This window comes from Lolium perenne, chromosome 7, assembly GCF_019359855.2.
Source record: "Lolium perenne isolate Kyuss_39 chromosome 7, Kyuss_2.0, whole genome shotgun sequence".
Taxonomy (NCBI): Eukaryota; Viridiplantae; Streptophyta; class Magnoliopsida; order Poales; family Poaceae; genus Lolium; species Lolium perenne.
Genome location: NC_067250.2, coordinates 246459287 through 246483175, shown reverse-complemented (window position 1 = coordinate 246483175; position 23889 = coordinate 246459287). Strand labels below are relative to the sequence as shown.

General features: G+C 43.8%; 1 protein-coding gene across 1 annotated transcript; it reads left to right on the top strand.

The window, feature by feature from the left end:
* The first annotated feature begins 2449 nt into the window (after positions 1–2449).
* On the top strand, positions 2450–17365 carry LOC127313179 (protein SHORT ROOT IN SALT MEDIUM 1). Its single transcript, XM_051343732.2, has 23 exons — positions 2450–2598; positions 2705–2846; positions 2944–3054; positions 4006–4302; positions 4391–4411; positions 4499–4557; positions 4829–5590; positions 5686–5731; positions 6201–6293; positions 6414–6469; positions 6586–6694; positions 7888–8102; positions 8171–8234; positions 8855–9028; positions 9118–9148; positions 9241–10244; positions 10323–10397; positions 10648–10722; positions 14897–15352; positions 15896–16153; positions 16253–16294; positions 16387–16449; positions 17021–17365. Exons 2-23 carry the CDS (start codon positions 2769–2771, stop codon positions 17108–17110), a joined length of 4179 nt encoding a protein of 1392 aa, XP_051199692.1. The 5' UTR covers positions 2450–2598; positions 2705–2768; the 3' UTR covers positions 17111–17365.
* Positions 17366–23889: the final 6524 nt, after the last annotated feature.

Sequence of the window (23889 nt, the reverse complement as noted above, 5' to 3'; positions counted from 1 at the left end):
CGTTAGCCATGCTAAATACAAAGCCTTTAAGTCTCCCATTTGGTTTGGTTTTATGAGTCAAGTGACACATGACAGAAGCGGCTTTATTTGTAGTACAATACAAGGTGCTTAGACAGATGCTTACGAAAAAAACAGATTATTGTACATACACCTCCCTAAGCACTTTTGAGTTGTACATGTCCCAACCACCTGTTTGGAAAAGGCTTATGATGGCATCTTCTTTTCTTCTTCTAGAAACTGATGCTAACTCTGAAATACATTGATTGTAGTTTGTAGAATGAAAAGAAGCAATCAACAACAAAAAAGATGCAAGGAGAAACATTGAGTGATCACATGGTCTCTACTTCGTATCTCAGTTTATGTTACTTGATCTTAGTTTGTTTGAGAGTGACTAGTGTAAAATCTCGCATTGTATGACCTTGTAACCAAAGTCAATCACTTCTCAAATTCATGAGTTGAAATGAATTTTTCATTAATAACATGAATATGATCTCAAATAACCAAAATGTTGTCACCCACTACCGTGAAGCTTGTGTTTACCGAATGTGCTTGATCAATCTCAATGTTATCTAAAGATAATTATTTGAACATTAAAAAAATTCGTACATGTCATACAAACTTTATTTGCAATGTACAAGCCATAGTAAGCGCACAAACCCAAGGATAGAGCCAGGAATTAATGGGGCAAGCTTAGTACAAAGGAGGGATAAACTAGCTAAAATCATGTAAACTAGGAGGTGTGATAGCTAATGTTCTAACGAAAATAATGAGCATGGGGGGAGTAGCCCTCTTGGTCCCCCTTTGTCTCCTTCCCTGCACACCCCGAGCATGCTGGAAAATTACACAGATCGTGCCTACATCCATCATCCAGTTATAACTAGGCATTGTTCAGGACGAGCCAGGCTTCGGGCCGAGCCTAACAAAGCCCGACGTAAAAAACCTAGTCGGGTCTAAAATTTCGGCCCAAATCTAGCCCATCACATCAAATACCCATCGGGCCTCGGGCAGGGCCTCTTTCCTATTTGACGCATTTCTCAAGCCCAGGCCTAGCCCGACCATCAAGCCTAAATCTTTGGCCCAGGCCCGGCCCACAAGCATTCTCAGGTTGGCCCAAGCCCGTGAATTTTGGGCCAGGCCGGGCTTCACATGGGCAGGTATACATCCAACATATTCGCCAAAAAAAGGTATACATCCAACCAACTCATGTGAGTGGAGTGAAAGAGAAAACTTCGGTCTCATATATGAATGTTTTTTTTCTGAGGACGATGTGACATGTTCATTAACTTCATAGCTGGATTACATCACCATACATGGGACTCTCGGTAGAGAAATAGAGGGGGGGGGGGGGGGGGGAATTGTTGTGGCACGCAAACTCAACAAAATATTAGACAAAAAAACATTGAAGTTCAGTTGCCAAGCTAAATCTTTTCTCGCCGCCTACCGTCGACGCCATCAAAGCGACCACCGGATGAGAGTAAGACAGACACCACATGTCTAAGAGTCATTAGAGCACCATGGCATCTTTGATTTTTGAACCAAAGAAAGCACTGCCGTGGATGACATAACAGATATTGATGTGGTGCGTCGACCTGGTCCACTCCCGTAAGCCTCTCCCCTCCAGTAAAGAAATTCAACGAATATGTATATATCCACCTTGTAACACTCCAAATCAAAGCTGGGGACGCCATCCTTTGTAAGCTGTCGCCACCACCAGAAGCAGCATCCGCCAACGAATCCATGCACATTATGATATCTACATGCTCACGATGCCTCCTGCGGAAGAAACACTCCAATAACTTGTTTTCGAACGAATCATACAATATTTGTTAATATCCACAAACTTTGGGGTTGATTTTTTTTTCCATTACCACATCTGAGATTTTTTTAAGAAGTTAAGCCATGAATCGGAATAATGAAAGATTTTGAACAACATGAGTGAAAATTGCAAGACATTCAGTCATACCCGAGCAAAATCATTTAAAATATCGGATGAACGCATTTTTTCTTCTATTCTGAACTTGAATAAATGCCTGAAAAAAAATGCGCGACCTGTTTTCTTCTAAAATCATAGATGATAGTGACAAAAATCTATTTCCAAAGCTTGTTTCGTAACCATTTGAGAAGTTCACAAGATAACTTGTTTTCATGGCGTCTAACATCACGGGGCCATGTTCTATAGCTTGGTGCCGTGATGTGCGGTGCCATGAAAAAATGATGTTTCATGAATTGATTTTTATCGTAAGCTAAATTTTCAAGATAAAGTTTATTTTAGGGACTTTCTTTTCGAGACAAGGTAATTTCTGCTGATTTCATCGAAATTGTATGCCTAGGCTATAGGCCTATAGCCGCAGTAGCACATCCACTGACGAACTGATATACCTGTGTTGGCCTGTGGGAACGAGTCCCCCGAAATGGACACTTCTCGTTCAGTCGGAACCCCTAGATAAATAGGCGACCCAACGCAACCCGCTCCTACGGAGTCCTACCTCGCCGCCGCCGCCGCCGCTCACCTTCCACCGGAGTCCCACCGAGCTTCCCCACCCCCGAATTCTCCGGCCGGGAGCTCGCCCCTCCAGCGCCGCATCTTCAACCCCACCGGTAAGCCCTAGCACATGGCGCGGGCACAAATCTCGTGACTCCAGCTCCGCATCCACGTCTCGCCTGGATTGGTCCAGTCCCCTGATCTCCAGTCTTTGTCTCGCAGGGGCCGGGGTTCGGTCGGTTCCGGCGACCCCGCGCGCGGCAATCCCTAGGCGGGCGCGTCCGCCATGTTTCCGCCCAAGGGGCCCAATCCCTACGGGCAGCAGCCGCCCTACGGCGGGCAGCAATCCTACGGCGGCCAAATTGTACGTCTCTCAAAAAATCCTCTGATCTGGTGCCTAGCTACCGTGTTCAGATGTGTGGCAGGTTCTCATCATGTATTGTCCGTCTTTGTGTGTGCAGCCTGGTGGTAGCAGTGGATTTGGGGCCTCCGCAGCGGCAGGTGCCCGGGCCGGACAGGGGGCTGCTGGGCAGTATGGAGGGCCTTATGCGTCGGTGTATGGCACACAGCAGGTGGCTAACTAACTATAGTTTGTCAACATTTTTCGAAACTGGTCCTGCCTATGCCTGTGCAATTGTATTGGCCTCCTAATGCAGTTTCAGTACTGCTACCTGTGTTAATTGCTGAAGTTGCTCTGTAGGATTATTGGTTCCCGCTCAAATAGATTTGCTCTCTGAACCCAAGTAAAACTAAGGAATCCTCCTGGGCCTTAAAAATCTTTGTTTATCCTTTACCTTATCCACATGAAGAGCGCTTAGTATCATGGCTTTCTGGAATGCGTGCCCACATTTTTACGGAAGGTTCAGAAGCTCACAGGTTCTGTAGAGTGAACTAAATGGAAGTCTAAATAAAATCTAGGAATCGATAATGCCCCCGTGGGACAGTCGTAAAAAAATGAAAATCAGACTGTACACTCTAGACAAGCTGCACTTTCTGAAAGAAAAATATTAAGCTGCAGAATCACAGTTCCTATGTCTATAACCCAACGTTTAGCGCATATGCCAATGATGCTATCGACCACCATGATCCCTTGATCCACACCATAACATTGCTCTGAAACTAGCTGTTCCTGGTCACTTTTGGGCTTGCCAGGTAGTTTAAACAAGCTGTTAATATGAGCTGATTGATCTTGTGTTGTCTGAAAGTAAATATATTTGCTTTCACGTATTATTTGTTGTATTTTGTGCATTTTTCATATTTAATACATTAAGCCATTTCAGCAGCAGTTTGTAGTTCATACCATGAAGACGGTAGGAAGTAATTTTGGTCAACCATTCATATATTTTTTAGGCCTCGTCTCAATGTCAGCTCAAGTCTTTGTTTCAACTGTCTTGTATGTTTATTACTTTTTTCTATGGCTGGAGCTTCCTTTGCACCGTCTTTTTAGTTCCCAAGTGCGGTGACTGCTTCATGAGATTTTCGCATGATATCTTGACTGAATATCAATTTAATACCTTTTACAGGTTGGTGGACTTGGTGGCAAAGGTCCGGATTCTTCTAGTCATCCTAGCCTGCCAGCTCATCCAACTTCACTCTCTCAGGCATCCAAGTTCTCATCTGGACCTGCAGGGTCCAACCTGGCAAGACCAAACGATGACTATATGGCTGTGCGCGGATATGCACAGAAGTTAGACCAGTATGGTACTGATTACACATCAGAGAGAAGAATGTATGGTGAACACTCAACTAATCTCGGCAGGAGAGATGGCCTTACTGATTTGGATAGAAGATATCCTGATCATATACCTGCAGGCCATCAGGTATATCACATATGCTCACTTTTTTTTGGCCCTTTTCTCTTTATTTATTTGACAAACTCATTTGTATGACCAACTTCTTTTACCACAGATTCATGACCGTGTGGAGCAGGTAGAGTTTCTTTTCTTCTTAAAAAACTACATTCTGTCCCATTATAATGCCCTCTGTAATAGCTTATCGACGCTGTTAATTTTTTAGGGTTCAACTATGCGCCATCCACCACTCCTGAAAGCGCAGCTACCTGTGTCTGATATGAGGTATGTTAGCTCACAGTCTGCTCATATAGGTTAATTTGTTCAGATTTTTGGTCCATATATGGTAGGCCATAATTACTCTCACTTTAAAAAGCGCATCTAATGAACGACTATGTGCATGTTCCAAGCATCTCTTCTTATGACTTCAGTTTTGTTAATTACTTTTGTATTCCACTGGTACTTCTAGAAAGCTAGGTCAGTAGTGATCCTTTGCGCGTTTATCACTACAACAAAACATAGCACATGCACTGAGTAAAGTATGCATTTCTGGCAGACAAGCCGATTACTTTGCAGGAAGGTCCGCTACAATCCATCAAGAATCTCAGGAACTTGGTTCATACGGAAGGGCTGAAGCTGATCATCGCAACTTGTCCATTCTTGGGAATGTTCCATATGGAGGACAACAGACATCTTCATTGTTGGCAGGAGCCCCTAGGACAAACATTGATAGCCTTGGCTATGGACAAGGATCATCAGGCAGTGGGTATGGGATGAGTCTGCCCCCTGGGCGTGACTATGCCTCGGGGAAAGGCCTTCTCCATCCATCTTCAGATTCTGATTACCGCGACAGCATCTTACCCCGTGGACGTCCAGGCATATCCATGGTCGATGAACGTGCAATTGACCGGGTTGGTTATCGTCGTGAGCTGGAGCTAAGGGATGAGGAACGTCGAAGGGATCTCTTGCTGGAAAGGGAAAAGGAGCTTGAACGGGAACGCGAACGGGACTTGCGAGACCTTCGAGACCGTGAAAGAGAAAGAGACCGTGAAAGAGAAAGAGAGCGTGAAAGGGAAAGGGACCGTGAAAGAATAAGGGAACGTGAAAGAGAAAGGGAGCGGGAGCGTGAAAGGGAACGCGAAAGAGAACGTCTTCGTGAACGCCGCGAGAAGGAGAGGGAGCGGAACAAGAAGCATGTAGCTGATTCAAGGCGAGAGCGCACTCCACCTAGAACCTCTGGCGATCGACGGCGTTCTTCTTCTGTTAGGTCTGAGAAGCCTTTGCGGCGACCTTCACCTCGGCGTGATGCTGTGCATAGGTGTCTCTATGTTCTCTATAGCTTTGTGGATACAATAGGATGCTGCTTCGTCTTTGCAGCCTTTTAAACTAACGCTTTGGTTTGTTGTCCTGAAGGCATCGTTCACCTATTAAAGAAATAAAGAGAGAATATATATGCAAGGTAAACGAACGGTTGTGTTTGTCACAGTGTTCTTGCAAAATCAATGATGATAATATAAATCCTTTACATGCCTACCTGATACACTCTGGTCTTCCTTTTCTCTTGTCTATCCGTGCTCTTTGCAAACTTATATGCCCAAACTACACTCTGGTCTTCCTTGACTCTTGTCTATCCGTACTCTTTGCAAACTTATATGTCCAAACTCGGTGCTAGTATATCAGAGAAATTCCGCGTTCCACTTGTTCATCCATCTACACCAATCCTTGTTTTTGCCTTTCTAGCCATTTTCTCTTCTTTAGCACTTGCCTGGAGGTCTCTGGTGCCTTATTATTCTGATATGAAAGCTTGAAGACCATTCACACCTCTCTACCCCCTTTATATGCAGATCTCATTATATCATGCTAGATATGCAGTAGTTTTAGTTTGATGCCCAATAGGAATTCTATGCTAATTGGATTTTCTTTTGCAGGTTTTGCCATTTCGTTTGGTGGATGACGAGAGAGACTGTTTATCTTTGACAAAAAGATATCCTAGGCTATCAGTTATTCCAGATTTTTCTAAGGTTGATATTCTATTCATGGCTGTTGCTGGTCAAAAGTTCAAAAATCAATGTTGAACAGTGGGCATTATAGATTGTTCTTGTTCATTTCATTGCCTTATTTGTGGCTTACTTGTTTTGTAGATTGTACTAAATTGGGCTAAAGAAAGCCTGAATCTGTCTCTGCACACACCAGTGAGGTACTTGTTATTGGGATTACATAAGTAGATTTATGTAGTGTTATAGTTTTCTTGCTAAAATGTTCCTGTGCTTCCTATTAATGCTATTATTTTACTATGTTGCTGCTACAAAACAGTCTAGAGCATGCCATCTGTGAAGAGGATGATAAGACTGATGAAAGCGCATTGGTATCTTCTGTGGAAACATCAATCACGAAGACCTCCGAAACCATTTGGAATGCAAAGGTGTTTTTCTAGAGTTGTGTTTATTTTAAGTACTCCCTCCGTCCATAAATAGATGCCAAAGATTTGTCTAAATTCGGATGTATCTATACACTAAATTGTGGCTAGATACATTCAAATTTAGACAAACTTTTGGCATCTATTTATGGACAGTGGTAGTATTATTATGAGTAGGAGCTCTGGTGATAAGTTTAGAGAGTGACAGTTTGATTGACTCGTGTTGTTGCGTAGTTTATTGAGTTGCACATGTTGTATGAATTATGCCATGTATTATATTAAGTTGTAGCCGTTTCGAGTAGTTGAGTGTTAATTTGAGTGACTTGTGTCATTATACATGGTTGTCAATCTCCTTAGAAATGTGGTACTCCCTCCGGTTCATATTAATTGACTCTAATATGGATGTATCTACACACATTTCAGTTCTAGATACATCCATATTGGAGTCAATTAATATGAATCGGAGGGTATATTGTTTTAGGCACTAGTACTCATGTTTGTTGAAAGTTTTGCTTGCAAGTATATAAAATGCAATCTTTTCTGCTGTCCTGTGCTATCCAAGGGTGCTCTGATGGTCTTCCCCTGGGTCATGCTTGCCACTTGAGTAAATATTTTGGTTGGATAAGTTTGAATTGCGTGGAAAATATGTTCCATTGTGTGGAAAAAATGTTTGCATTGCATTGCGACACTCAGACATTCCAGAAGATCAAATTTATGCATATGTAGAAAGTGTTGCATTACCATGATTTATATGTCTGCATGTAGTCTGATGCTGTGCCAGGATCATAGTACCAACCGCTAATCTTTGCAACACCTTTTACATATGCAACACTTCTTTGTTGGTAACCGTGGATAAAAATTACCTGATATTGATGCCATGGTTGAGTATTTTGCTTATCCAACATTGTGAAAGATCACAAGTCTTCATTGGATAGACATTGACATGTTTTTTGTGTTGTACACTTTTAAGTAATTCAAAAAACATTACAAAGAAAAAGACCATCTTAAGTTGGTTGGACATAGAAGCACTTCAGTTATGCTGTCTGTACCTCCTGTAATATAAGATGTTACAATCAATTACAATATAAATTGCTTGTAATCATAACATCTTATATTATGGGTCAGAGGGAGCAACTCTTAACATTTTGAAATGATTTTCAGCTGTGTGTTTACATATATGGTCATGTACTTATGTGCAGGTACTTCTGATGAGTGGTATGAGCAGTGGTGCCTTTGCTGACATAACGTCAATGAGAAGTACCGAGGAAAGAGTGGTGCACTTGAACAATATCTTAAAATTTGCTGTATTCAAGAAGGACCGTTCACTTCTTGCTATTGGTGGCCCTTGGAATGCAGCACTTGATGGTGGAGATCCATTGGTTGATTGTTCTTGCTTGATTCAAACCGCCATCAGGTCTGCCTTATCATTAAGTAAGTTACCATGGATAACTTGCAACTCTACTAACTCTACTTCTTGGACAGACATGTGAAGGAACTGGTTCAAGTTGATTTATCTAATTGTACCAGTTGGAATCGTTTTCTCGAGGTAACATCTGAATCTATCTCTCAACACTTGCTAGGAACTGTATTTGTTGAAATTCTTTTGAAGGAAAACAGCATCCTTTCATCAGGTTCCTTTTATTTAAGTGATCATTACTGGATGTATTTCTGGAAAGGAAAAGTGCAAAACACATCTATTCCTATTTACTTGGTTGTGGTCTCGCCAAATTGGTGTTCTGGATCTGATATTTTAAATCCGAAACAATGTTTGGAGTCCATAACGCCCAGGAGAAAGCGTCGGTGATAAAAGAACTAGTCCCTCCTGGTTGTGGGGTTTGCTATTTTTCGAGGCTTCTTCCTAATTTCTTTGATTTTTCTAGCTATTTGTGCTTTAAAGTCCCCCTCTGATCCCACATGTCATAAAGGGTATGTTTGCTAACTGGCGGAATATCAGACTTTGTGACTGGTACTGACCAGTTGCAAGTGCGATATCAATATCTGTCGTGTTGGCTCTTCTGTCGGATAAGATGATAGCATTTACCCCAATAATAAAGCCCATTCGCTTGACAATACATGTTCCCTGAAATATTATTGCTGAAGTCATCATCATAATGTTATTTTTGATGTAGTCATCATCATAATGTAAGACATGTATTAATACTGCAGGTCCATTACAACAGATATGGCAATGATGGACTGTTCAGTCACAAAGAAATTACTGTACTGTTTGTGCCAAACCTGTCGGAATGCGTGCCTTCAGTGGATATATGGAAGAACAATTGGATTGCATACCGAAAATCAAAGACAGAAAGGGAGCAGCTGACTATGAAGAAAGAAAAGGTAAATTTGTGGTTACTATTACATACAACATACATTGTATTCTGCTTAATCAGCAGCACTAGAAGTTCTGACTTCCTGTTGCTCTTCAGAACCCAGATGATCCAAAGGAGCAGAAGCAAGGTGTGAATGATGCTCACTTATCTTTTAGTACCTTCTCCTTGTATGATGATGCACAAATAAATTGATCCTTATTTATTTCTCAATAATATTAGGGGAGCCAAGCGAGGCTAAAAGTTCAAATGACGATCAATTGAAGGATGGTGATATTGCTGCCAAAATTGAGAAAGTTGATGCTGATATGGAACAGCAGGGCAAAGATGGAGATACCAATCTTGCTGGTAATGATGGGGAGAATCTTGATAAAGTTGGAGAGCAAGTTGAGAAGATGGTGGGGGTTGTTGAAGGAAACACTTCTGGCGACGCTTCTGTTGACCATGTTACTGAGGATAAAAAGCCCATGAAAAAGAAAATAATAAAAAAAGTTGTGAAAGTTGTTCGAAAAAAGCCAGCTGGTGAGACTTCGGTGGATAAATCGCCTCAGGTTGGCAAGGATGCTGTAGCAGAAACTCCAGGTGAAACCGCTGAAAAACACATTGAACCGAAGATTGAGGATGTTGGGAAAGAGCAGGCCGGGTCTGGCATCAGTCAGCAGCCTGAGGCCAAGAAATCTGGTAAGAAGAAGGTAATTCGAAGGGTTATTAAAAGAAAAGTACCTGCTTCAGCGTCCGAGTCAACTGCCCTTGCTGCACCTGCTGAAACAAGTAAACAAGAAGTAGAAGTTCAACCGGAGAAGAATGATGAAGACCTCACTGATGCTGGGAATTCACAGACTAAGCTGGAAGAGGGATTGAAAACTCCTCCTGAAGATATCTCAAATCAGAAGAAAGAAGAAGGATTGAAAACTCCTGTTGAAGATACCTCAAATCAGAAGAAAGAACAGGAGCTGGAGGTGAAGGGACACATATTGACTGATGATCAAAAGTCAAATGTAGATACAGTCAACCAGCAGGAAGCTGTGGACCAAAAAGATGCAAAAGTTGATGAAAAAAATGGAAAGAATGACAAGAAAAAGGATGATAATGAAAAAAAGGATACAGACCAGAAGGTGGACTCAAAGAAAAAGTCAGCCAATGACATCAAAGAAAAGAAGAAGTCCGACGAACCTCCGAAGCATCCAGGATTTATTCTTCAGGCCAAAAAGAGCAAAGAATATAAAGTATGCTTACTGTGCTATAACTCAAACATGGTCTTATTAGTTGCCGATGAGATCTTATTGAATGATTTTTATTTGCAGCTCCGTTCAACATCCCTTTCATTGGATGGCCTCCTGGACTACACCGCCAATGATACAGAGGAGTCGGTATTTGAGGTCCATATTCTGCTCTGGCTTTTGTAATCATCATTTGCTAATTATCATTACAAAGGATTGCTACCTCTGTGCTTTTGTACTTTTCATTACTACTCCTTCCGTCTTGTAATATATAAGATATTTTACAACCAATTACATCTATATTGGGACCATAACACTTTTCAAAGAATTCTTAATGAATTCATTGCTTTCAAGGTAGTGTTCATCTGACACTGATGATTGATCTGTTATTCTTTTTTTTCTTTTTCAGCTTTCTTTGTTTGCTGAATCATTCAGTGAAATGCTTCAATACAGAATGGGTTGTGTGATATTGTCTTTTCTTGAGGTAAACTCCTTGAGCTGTATCTATGCGTTGTTAGTTTAGAGTGTTTTTATTTCTGCTTTTCTCATTTGGAACTATCTTCTGACACCACTTTTGTTGATTTTCTCATTCAAATGTATACTCCTTTGAGTTGTAGTCTAGTATATCCTTAACCCCTCTACCACTGGTTCCCAAAAGTAAGTCAACTTCCATCTAACTTTGAAATTTGGTATCAGAGTATGCTTGCAAGAAAATGTGCAGTAATGGTCATAAACTGAGAATCCAACTTCATTATGCTGATTTTCTTGCCAAACTTAGGACAATTGTTCGCTGGTAATGGTCCAAATTTTGATTGGAAGTTGTAGCTCGATAGGTCATGGTAATTCTGTCTTTCCCTTGTTTTGGTTATGGGTGGAAACGGATCGGATGCGGATCGGATAGTGCTCTTCCCATTTCCGTTTCCATATTTTCGAAACGAATACGGATACGAATACGGATGTTGTCGAATACGAATGCGGATCGGATGTTAGTCGAATGCGGATGCGGATCGGATGTTTTCTCAATTCGGAACGGATACGAATATCCTACAACTTTAGCGATAAACTTTATCTAACAAATATTTTAGAGGGATACATCCACAAACTATATAGATCAATAACATGTAATGAATCTGAGTGATATAATTTAAAGATTCAATAATAATATACTGGTAAGACCAAAATAAATATGTTCCATGTTCTGAAGTACTACTAGCAAATGGATATAATTCGAAGCACTTGTCCGATCATTCAAGCGATAAAATAACCTAGTGTAGATGTAGAAACAACCATATGTTCAGTTGTTCCAGCCACACAAATAACTAGATATGGAGACAACAGCCATATAGAATATAACTGTCGTGAACATTCTCCAACTATCCATCAATCTCTCATGCCATCTACGTTGTGTTTGGATCGTCCCTAGTGTTGGAACCACCTGCGACACAAAAAGTAATATTTATTAATTTGTATTAAAGTATATGAGGATATCTGGAAATTATATGAAGAATGGCTCTTCACCTCGTTCTTGTACATCTTCATCTTCTATGTCTGTTTCAGCTACTTCATGTGCATCAATAACAGCTAAATCTTCTACTATTGAAGCTACATCCTTTTTGTCTGGCTAAATATACAAATAAATTAGTATTGCCTAAAAAATAATAGAACTAAAACAACTGCTTACTTTTATGCGTTTACCTTTTCTGGAGGCTCTTATCCAATCTTTGGTGCAAATCAAAGCCTCGACCACTTCAGGGTCCAAACGACTGCGATATTTGTCAACCACTCGTCCTCCCGCACTGAAGGCGGATTCAGATGCAACTGTCGATGCAGGAATAGCCAAAACATCTCTTGCAACCATGGCAAGGACAGGATACTGTGAACCGTGAGTCTTCCACCAAGACAAAATGTCAAAATTTTCACCTTCGGGCCACCTTAACAATGGCTCGCTGCAATATTTCTCCAAGTCAGACTTGTCTTGGTCTACTTCACTTATATCATTAAGAAAGGCACTCAGCTTTCTCTTTTGTGACCCAACATTAGTACTCCTATTGACGTTATAATCCTCCTGTGCAGGCTGTGTAGTGCCAATTGCAGGATTGTAAAGAGACGCATAAGAATCAAATAACTCTTGAACAACATTTCTAAATCTTGTTATCTCTATTACTCCGGAGTTGGCTGACATTTCCTTGTAGTAAAACTCAACCACCTTCATCTTGTACCGAGGATCTAACATGCATGCAACGGCTAGCGCAACATTACTCATGTCCCAGTACTTGTCAAATTTATCTTTCATAGCCTTTGCCATGGCAGAAATGAAACCATTATTTCCCGTGGTGTTAATCCACTCCATGAGCTGAATATTAATCTCAGAGAATTCTCCAAAGAATAGGTTAGCAGTAGGGTAGGAAGATCCAGACAAAATAGTAGTCACATTGTAAAACATCTTCAAGGATGAGCATACTACACTTGCCTTATCCCACTCGTCATTACTAGGAGCATGTTTGCGATATTTATCAGGATGCAAAATAGCAAGCCTTTGGAAAACCTTTTTATAGTGGATGGCAGCATCTAGCATCAAGTAGGTTGAGTTCCACCTAGTTGACACGTCTTGAGAAACTCCCTTTTTTGTGCATATTCCCATGGCTGTAGCTTGCTTCATAAATATCTCCAACTGCAGAGTGGAGCTCCTGACAATAAGAACTGATGCACGGATGTTATCTATAGCAGCTGCAATTGTGTTCACACCATCCCTAGCAATGAGATTAATTATATGTGCAGCACACCGCACATGAAAGAACTTGCCATGGCATAATAGAGAATCATGATTTTCAAGGGTCGAAACGATAGTGTTCACACAAACATCATTTGAAGAAGCATTGTCTAATGTCAAAGCAAACAACTTATGATCAATATTCCATGCAGCCATTTCACCCATGAAAGCAGTGCTCATATTCACTCCTGTATGTCTTCCTTCCAGATGCAAGAAGTTTATAATATGCTTCTGAATTTTCCAATCAGTGTCAATGAAATGACAGGTAACACATAGATAACCCTTATTTTGGTTAGAGGTCCACATATCCATTGTGCAACTGAATCGGCAGTTCAAAGAAGATAATTTATCAAAAATCTTGAGCTTCTCTTTGCGATAAATTTCCATTATCTTTGACTTAGTAGTCTTGCGGCACCTTATGGGAAATGAAGGGCATAATGATCTGATGAAGTCATTGGTGTATTCATGCTGAGAAAAGTTAAATGGATATTCATGCATGATAATTGCAATATGATACTTATCAACGCTTGCTGCCTCATCATACTTCCAAGTATTTAGATTAGCATCTCCTCCTAATGTGGTCTGATTAAGTTGTGTCTGATTCTTGCTTAGTTCATGTTTTGCCTTAAAATGATTCCATAAACGTGATGTACCTTGCTTACTACCAGCTTCAAGAACAGTTTTACAGAACTTGCATTCTGCCTTAACAACCTTGACGACCTTGTCATCTACCTTTTCTTCATCTATAATCTCAGTGTAGTGTGCCCAAACTTTTGAGGTTTTCTTTTTCTTGTTTCCTTCCTTCACCTTCAGACCTCTCTGTGCTGCCGCTTTTCCTTGTACTTTTGCAGCAGTGCCACCTCGGCTACCATCCTGATCGACCCCATTGCTTCCATTCGGTCCATTTTCAATTGCAGCTCTAGATGGTCCTGCAATCTGTCATAACATAAAATTAATATACATATCGAGATCTACAAGTGTACACACCCACGCATGAAAATTTCATTCAACTACCTGTGCATTTACAGCTTTCTTTGAAGATTTAGCAACCATGGTCGATCTACTTAATCTTTTCACCCAGAACTGCAAGATTGGTTGGAAAAATTAACAGCCGTAGCCGACGTATGTACAACTAAGCAGCAGTCAACTTACGTATGGATGAACAACGGAGTGCAGGTTACCGGCGGTCGGCGTGGAGAAGCAACACTCGAGAAATCGCCGTCGTGACGAGAGCAGCACACAGATGCGTGATGCGATCTGCCTCTGGAGCTAGCTAAGGCGGCAGGCGTAGTTCACGTAAACTACCATTCTCCTCCTAGGGTATTGTTTAATACGTTTTTGGTTGGGCCTAATTGTTATTGGATTATTAGTGGGCTGTACATGTGAGTTGACGAGAAAGCTAAGAAGCCTGAGATGAGATGCTGCCTAGCGATACCTGCATCGGATACGGATACATCCGAATTCGTATCCGGATCCGGCTGGATTTTCTCTACCATTTTCGTTTCCACATTCAATCAATTGCTTCGGATAGTACCCGGATACGGATATGCTAAGCGTTCGGATGCGGATATTCGCTTGCCGTATTAGCGTTTTCTCGAATACGGATGTCGAATAATATGGACTATCCGCTACCAATTTCCACCCATAGTTTTGGTGGAGTGTGTAACGAGTAGAATAATAAAATTGCAAAAAAGGAGAACTAATTAAAAAGATTTTATTTTTATTTTCCCACATGGCCTTTCTATCTTTCTAATCGAATTTTAGGATTCAAAAGAAAACGGCTAGAATTTACTTCTAGTATATATACTCCTATAGAAGCAGCCACATCCAGAGGTTTTGGCAGTGATCTGTTTTCACTTTTCTCATTTACTTTGTTTTGTCTTCACAGAAACTTTACAGGCAGTATGTTATGAAGAGGAACCAACGTAAGCGCGAAAGAGAGGAAGATTTAAAGAAGGAATCTGCAGAGAAGCGACTCAAGACAACTGATGATAACCTAACTGGGAGTACATCAGTGAATCCAGGTAAAAATGATGAAATAACAAAGGAGGGTGGTGAAAAGATAATTACAGACAATGCAGTAGCTGCCCATGAGGGACAGATAAAAGAGGGTGACAAGAAGATGAGTACAGATCACCCAGAGGCTTCCCCTGACGAACTGATAAAAGAGGGCGAGGAAAAGACTGGCACAGACCATTCAGCAGCTGCCCGTGATGAACCTGAAGCTGATGTGAAAATGGAGGATGAGGATCCTGAATATGAAGAAGACCCTGAAGAAGTAGAAATGTATGAAGGCGATGAGGACATGGATGAAGCTAGTGCTGAAGGGCTGGTAGAAGCACAGGTTATATTCTATACGCTTTTCACCATGCATAATTTCATTCATAACAGTAGGAATGCTTGTCGGTTCGTTGTCCATCTTCCATCTCACGCAAAATTTACTTAGGCTTAACCACTAGTTTTCAAAAAATTATATTTTCAATTATGGAAGTATAGCTTTGTACGCGTCATTCATATCCAGTTAGTTTCAACAGAAGTAAATGGGTAATGGGAAAACGTGAACAAACTTCTCTAACTATGCCCCTAACTATTTAAGTATTGGATTTGTCAAGTGAAAGTAGTATCATACGAATTTCCATGAAAAGTATTTTCTAATATTATAATTTTGTATCATTTTACTAATGTCTTATGATTAAACTTGTATCTGTATGTTGGAAGCTGCACATGTCCAAAACAGCACCTATTTGTGACAGGGTGTACTAGTGGGATGAAAAGTTTTCCCTTGTTTTCACATGCAACTTTCAGTTTTATTTAATGATTTATGTGATGTGAAACTAATTATATGCAAACTGTGCTTATTGTGGCACTTAATTTTCCTCTTCTGCAGAATGAGGATAAGTCGAATGAAAGAGAAACCAAGCCAGAAGATGTAAGTCCAAAAGATGATGGAAACAGGACAACAGAGAATCTAAAGTTGGAAAATGTGGATGAAAAATCTGCTTTAGGAGAGGACAAACAGTCTGTAGCAGAGAAAGGAGATTTGAAAGAAGTTGGAGAAAAGTCACTTGGGAAGGAGGGAAAGACGTCTGTATCACAAAAGGGAGATTCAGCAAAACATGAGGTGGTTGATAAGGACCTGTTGCAGGTATTTTTGCTGCTGTATAGAAGTGGTTAAATGAGTTAATACTCTGTCTGTTACATGCATACGTTTATTGCTAACATATGATCTTTTCTTTGTCTTTAGGCTTTTAGGTACTTTGACCAAAACAGAGTTGGTTATATAAAGGTATTGTAACAAGCAACACCATTGTTCTTTTGAAAGTGATTCCTCAATTATGTACATGAGGTTGCATTATTCTTAATCTTTTACAAACGCAGGTGGATGATTTAAGGTGCATCCTTCACAACTTGGGGAAATTTTTATCCAATAGGGATGTGAAGGTCAGTTGCTTCATTTTGTCAACTGAATTACATACTATTTGTTGTAATCATATCTTCTGGAGCTTGTTATTTATCTATTCTGAACTGGTCTTTTGAAGTTCCACCATTACATCTGCCACCTCTTGCCCATATGAATTGCATTGATGTCCTTAAAGATACGAAGGTTCATATACCATTTACCAGTCCTATTCTCGGCTCCATGTGGATACTCTTTAAATTTGGTTTGCCCGCTGGAGGTAGGCAAGCTTAGCTTGATATTGCACGGCCACACCCTCGGTTTGTTATAGGTTACTAATAACGAGATTAGAATGGGAATAAAGGGAAGGTGTATTTGTCAATTCAGTATACCTGCACCTTTTGCATAAAAGCACCGTGAGCTTAACATTTAGTGCTTCATTTGTAAGACTTGAGCTTCTGGTCAAATACTTGTTGCGGCTGTATTGTTGCATAGACGATATAGTTTTCACCTATTGAAAAAATCACCAACTATTCCTGTTGTGATGGCATATGCTCATTGGTTGGATATTTCTCATGGGTGTCTGAACGCTGGTGTGTTGTATGCTGTGTGCAGGACATGGTTCAAATTGCTCTTGCTGAGAGCAATTCTGCAAGGGATGGTCGCATTATCTACACAAAGCTTGTGAAGAAAGTTGACTCCTGATCTGGACCTGGATTGACCCTGGCAGCCCGTTGAGATGATGGAACTTATTCTCGAGACTTCTTGACGATGATGAGTGGAAAGTCAGCCATGGTGAATAGTAGTAGTGATTTACTTAGTTACTTCCATTTTGTTTGAATGGTTACCTGATCATGAACCTAGCAACATAGTATTGTTTGTATGTTGACCTACTAGGGAATTTTCATTAGACTTCTTGCGCACAACATGACTTGGAAATAAAAGTTTGTTCGTACTCTATTTTCGATTTTGTCTTGCATCTCACGTTAAATCTTTCATCTACTGTGGTAGAGTCCTCAGGAATAGCGCGTCATAGGCCTCGGGCCGTTGCATGAGACTTGTTCTAGTCATCTTGGTTAATTTCCTTCACCCTAAATAGACTGCTTCGCAGACCAAGTAGTGCCCTCTTATGTTGTGCATGGTCCACCACCATTCACCGATGGATGTTTAGGCTGGTGCCAACGCAGGCCTGAGTGAGGGCGGTAGCGGTGGCGTCGGGGCGAGAGGCGGGCGGGAGTGGGGCGAGAGGCCAGCGCGGGGCGGTGGCGCGGGCGCCCGGCGGTAGCGCCTACTACCGCCCGGCTGTCGCCCGCGTTGGGGGCGATAGGGGGGCGAGAGGCAGGCGGGAGCGGGGCGAGAGCGTTGGCGGGAGCGGGCGAGAGGCGGGGCGAGAGTGAGGGGTAACGGCTAGCTGAGGTGGCGCGATCTGATTCGTCCACCTCAGCTAGCCGTTGGGGTTCAAAAAATCCGGAAAAATGCCAAAACCCCCTATAAATACCTCCCATATGGTTTCACTCATTTCACACCTCACTTCATCAGCTCCACTCTCCATTTCCACTCCTCTCAACGCCATGTCTTCGTCTAGCAGCAGTTCGAGCGACGGAATGGAGGGTGATATGATCGAGCAGTTCCAGGCGGAGTATGAGGAGGAGATGCTCAACGAGGAGGTGGTGCCAAGACGGCGACGCCGCCGGGAGTTCATCAGGCGTGATCGTCTGAGTGCCCACGATCGGCTCTTCGAGAACTACTTCACCGACGACTGCAATTATCCTCCGAGCTACTTTCGGCGAAGGTATCGGATGAGGCGATCCCTTTTTCTGCGCATTGTGGATAGATTGGGTGAATACTCTCCGTATTTCACCCAAAGAGTTGATGCTCTCAACCGTGCTGGTTTTTCTCCCCTACAAAAGTGTACTGCGGCTTTGCGTCTGTTAGCTTATGGAGCCGCTGCAGATACGATAGATGAGTGACTTAAGTTAGCTAGACAAACTTCATCAGATTGTCTAGATAGATTCTGTGAAGGCATCATTGACTGTTACGGGGAGACGTTTTGCCGTCGCCCAACTGTGGAGGATACTCAGCGTCTGTTAGCGAAAGCCGAGGAGCGTGACTTTCCGGGCATGTTAGGGAGCATCGATTGCATGCATTGGCAGTGGAGGAACTGCCCACTGGCTCATGCTGGTCAATTCACAAGGGGAGACATCAAACACCCTACCATAATCTTAGAAGCCGTTGCGTCGTATGATCGTTGGATCTGGCATGCCTTTTTTGGAGTGGCCGGGTCCAACAACGACATCAATGTACTCAACCAGTCGCCGTTGTTCACTGATGTGCTTAGGGGAGAAGCACCCGTAGTGAACTTCACGGTGAATGGACACGAGTACCACTATGGTTACTACCTTGCTGACGGCATCTACCCCTCCTGGCCGGTGTTCATGAAAGGTGTTACTCTTCCACAAAGTGAAAAGCATCGAGTGTTCACTGCTCCTCAATCAGCGCATCGCAAAGATGTCGAGTGTGCCTTTGGAGTGTTGAAGGCTAGGTTCAACATTCTAGCAGTTCCGGGACGCTCCTACTCGAGGCGTACTCTTGGATTGATCATGCGTGCATTCTACACAACATGATCATCGACGATGAGCATGGTACAAATTTGGACAACATCTATGAGACAGTTGCTTCAAATGTCGGCCCTGCAATACACCACCATGCACCACCAAGCCTAGCAGCCAGGATTCAGATGGACACCGAAATGAGGGAGTCACCGATGTATACACAGCTCCAGCATGATTTGATTGAGCATGTGTGGGCTAATTCCTAGATTATGTAATTGTTTCAAATTTTTATGTAATCTTTTCAAATTTTTATGTAATTTTTTTATGATGTAATCGGTAACAATTTTAGTTCAATAAAATAATTTCCTTGCATTATTTATATTATTGTAATCTGAAAAAGAAATGCTGATGTCGAGGAGAGAGAAAAGCTGACGTGGAGGAAAGAGAAGTGAGAGCTGACACTATAGCCTGTGCATTGGCACCGTGAGGTGAGAGCGGGGTGAGAGTGAGGAAAAAATCTAACAGTGGTGCATTGGCACCACTGTTAGCCGAATAGGAAACAGTACGAATTTTGTCCTTGTTCCGTGTTAGGCCAGCCACATCTCTCTAGGCCGTCTGTTGTGAAAATCAAAATAAAATAAGAGCATGGAATAACATGTACGGAGTAATATCAATCTGTATCCTATTTGGGATATGTGTAATAATAACTTAACTATATAAAAGAAGATAGCAACAAACAAGTTTAGAATGTTTGGCACATGGGTACCAATGTTCGGTTCACTTTTACATTTTCAAAAATTTTAAAACCTCATGCTTCTATGTCTTCAAAAATTATGACGCTAAATATATAGAGAGAGATATGAGTGTGGATTTTGTACACGCTAGTATGGGTACACAAGTTATCATACCGTCCAAAATGTACATATAGATTCGTGCACTTCAAAGCAAAGTAGAGAGCAGCTCTCTCATCACCCTGTTCTCTCTCTATACCATCATGTTCCTGGACAGAGGTAATGTGACTGCTATGCGTATTAAAAAAATTGTTTGCCCACACCGTTCGTCTCCAATTATCCATTCTCTTTCCTCACAGGCACTTCTTCCTCACTTCGCTCTCCGCAGTTCTGTCTTTTTTCAGTTCAATTACCAATTTTCATTAGCGGTGGCTGAATTTCAGGAAATAAACAAGAAAAACAGCGGAAGAGGAGAGATGGAAGAGGAGAGCTTTGGTCGGTCCGGCGGGGATCCTCCCTGACTCTCGGCGGCGCTCCTCCCTCGTTCTTCTACACCGTGGAGGCGGCGACTCTCGGCTGCTCGTAGACGGGTCTCCGCGGTGGCGGCACTCTGCTCGGAGTCGGGTCTCCACGGCGGTGGCGCTTGGCTGCTCAGAGCTGCGTCTACGCGCGCAAAGCCCTTCTTTTCGCCACCATTCTGTCCGCCCCTGCATGCGCCGCCAGCTTGCTACGCTGGCGCGGCTGCTACACCAACACGGCTGGCCGAGCTGACGAAGGAGCAGAGCATCCCTCCGCGGCCTCAGCTCGCCCTACGTCCTGTGATGCCTGGGCTCCGTGTCGGCGGACGGGAGCCGCATATACGACCTACTGGTGGAGCTCGCGCTCGCGGGTCGCTGGCCGACGAGATCAAGCCCCGCAGCGGCGATGCGAGGAGGCCCCGATGAGGCCCCTAGCTGCGCGCCCATCGCTCCGGCCTGGCGACGCCCGTGCAGCCCGCGGGCCGTACCCGTGACACCCCGCCGCGGCCACGCCCGTCGCCTCCCCGGCCGCGCCCGTGACTACACGACCCGGCCTCGCCCGCCGAACTGCGTGTGGCGGACGAGCAGCTGCATTGCCGACGATAGTCTGATGGGAGGCGGCGGCACGCCGGCGTTCATGGCGCCTGAGGCCGCGTGGGGAGGCGGGACTGTGTGGCCGAACAGGGAGACGATGACGCACGGTGGGGCGCGCCAGCGAGGCGGGAGCCGGTGGGCGTCCGTTATGAGGTGTGCCGGCCGCGCGTGGGTGCGATGGGTCACGCGCGAGGTGGCAAGCGGAGCGGTTGGTCGGGGCGGTCGGGGGCGAGCACGAGCAGGAGCGTCGAGGCGAGGCACGAGCGGAGCATGCGCTGGCAGCTGAGCCAAGGCGAGCTGGGGCAGGTGCACGTGCGAAGGTGACGAGGTGGCGGCGGCTTGGTCTTGGACCGGTAGGAGCGGGAGGAGGCGCAGCGAGCACGAGTTCCGGCACCACATGCGGTGGCCACGGCGCGCGCTACGAAGTGGAGGTCGAGCGAGGTGCCCTCCTCCTGCCGGCGACAGCTCCTCGAGCAAGCGGTCCAACGCTAGTTTCGCCAGGTCGAGATGCGGGCGGCGGCTGCTCCTTCGTACCTGTCGCGGACTCACCGTGAAGGTGGAGTCTGTGACCAGCACCCGCTCGGCTATCAGCAGCAGCAGCAGCATCAGCTTTTGCCCATGGATGAGAAGAATGGGTGAAAACATTACACGCCACAGTGATCTTTCCCGTCAACGAACAGTCACTTTATGGCATGTCTCCTAGTCACATCAATATTTTATAACTTTCAACAACTGATACTTTGGGTGTGTTTGGTAGCCTGGGAGAGGTGAGAATCTCTCTTCTCAGCCGAGATTTGCAATCGATCCGGTGTTTGTTAGACCGGTTCTTCACATCCCCACCTTCTCAGCAGATACAGAAAACGCCCCAGAGCCTGGTTGAGGAGCGAAGCCCAAATCGAGCTTCGCTCCTCATCCCGGGCGAGCTCATCCCGCGATGATTCTTGTGCACGGGCCCGTGTACCCCGAGACCCCAGCCCCGCTCGCTCATTTGCCCCGTTTTCTCCTCTCGCTCCCGTCTACGGGCTGCCTCCTCGTACCTCGCTCCTCCTCTCACCTCGCTCTTGGCTCCTCCTCTCGCCCGAGCGCCGCCCGTCGATCGCCCGCGCGCCCGTCGATCGCCCCGCGCCGCCGTCGCCCTCCGCCGTCGCATGGACCGGCGCCGTCTCCAACCTACCTCGCGCCGCCCGTCGACCTCGCGCCGCAGCCTCCGTCGACCAGCGGCCGTGGCCACGGGACTCCGCCTCCAGCGACGGAACGGCGACTCCGGCGCCGGCACCGGCGACTCCGCGCCTCCTAGCGCCGGCAGCGCCGGCTTCTCGCGCCGGCAGCGACTCCGGCGACCTCTAGGACTTGATTGCTTTTTTTTCCATCTATCTAGGGAGCCGATTGCTTTTTTATTTTCTGTACAAGGACCTCTTTGTAAAAATAACGTGGGAGAAACTCTCTGTCCAGATTGTTTCACCAAACAACATCTGAGCACAACTTGGTTCATCACATCCGGACTAACAAACAAAGGCTAAAATCTACACTGAGCTTGTATGAGGGCAACATGTATGAGTGGAGAGAGTGATTCTCTGATGCCCCAGTCTACCAAACACGCCCTTTCTCCAGATCTCAAAGCAACATGCTGCATTCAACGGTAACGATTACTTCCTCACCCATACCTGCGTGTACAAAGTTATTTCCGGAGAGATATACATAAGTGTATGCAAAAAAAATTCCCATTAATTCTTTTTGTATTTTCCAAAATTTAAAGTACTTTTTAACAGAAATTTGTTGCCTACACTCCTCCTATACATATTTGTCTATATATTTAAGGCCATAAATTTTTTTTTTTGAAACGTAAGGCCATAATTTTAGAGACATAGAAGTGTGAGGTTTTGGATTTTTTATAAAAATCTAAAAGTGAAGGGAGCATTGGTGCTCATGGACACCAAATCCCGTCTCCAAACAAATTCCATATTTTAATACAGTCAGTTGGAAAAACCGAGCTGCCAACTGTGAGGACCTGTTTGGTTATTTCTCTCCCCAAGAGGGTTAGAGTAGATTGGACGGGATTAGGAAATGTTGACTTGCGGGGGATCCAATCCACGCCAATTTCTTTTGTTCTTTTTTTAAAAATAAATTTTGATCCCTTTCAACCCTCTCTAAACCGAAGCCTGATAGGATTTGCTACCCACGGGGTTCGTTCCCCACCGGATTCCGGCCGTTCGAATTATCTTTTGAACACACTGAGCGAGTCAGTTGGCCATAATAGGTACATATGCAAACAGTGATGGTTGTACGATTCTGAGGCATGGGCAGTATTACGATGTACCCCAATGCCGGGCAATGTTTATGCTTTCTTTTAGCTCGCGTTGTTGTTTGAACAATCTATAGTGCTTAGTGGTAGGGTATCTTGGTTGGTTGCACAAATCAATGATCTGGAAATTACACACATTGAATATGGCTGGTTGCACAAATCAACAATCTGCAACTCAGATAAAAAAGTGCATCCACGAGAAAAGTGAGACAATAACAAGGAAGACCATACACTAAACCGAAGAACAATAAAAAATATATACTAGAAAATGTTGGATAATTAGGTACAATTTTCATGATTAATTCCAGAATATTAAGCATGACGATAGTAACTACTAACATGTGAAACTCGAACATACTGGATGCATTGATCAACATAAACAGTAGCAGAGCAAACAGTACAACATTCATCGCTAAACAAATCGAGTTATGTCGCACGTATCGATCTAGTGGAGGTGGCGGTGAAGGTGTAGCAGACGATGTCGCAGCAGTAACATTGTTGATGATAACGTTGTTGATGACAGGGACGACGGGTCGAAGTAGACAGCGTTGAAGACGACGGTAGGCAGCACCGTCCGACTTGGACGGAAGACCCGTGATGAAGAGCTTGAGCAGTCGCGTAGAGCGCTTCCCAAAAACCTAATTCGCCCTCTCCCATATAGGATCGCAAGGACGAGCGGTTACGGAGTCCTTCTCTCCCGTTCGCCGATGCACGTCGGCGCGCGGGATGGAGTAGGCTACGATGGCGGCGCAAGCAGAGAGAGGTGGAAACCCTAACTCGTGTATTA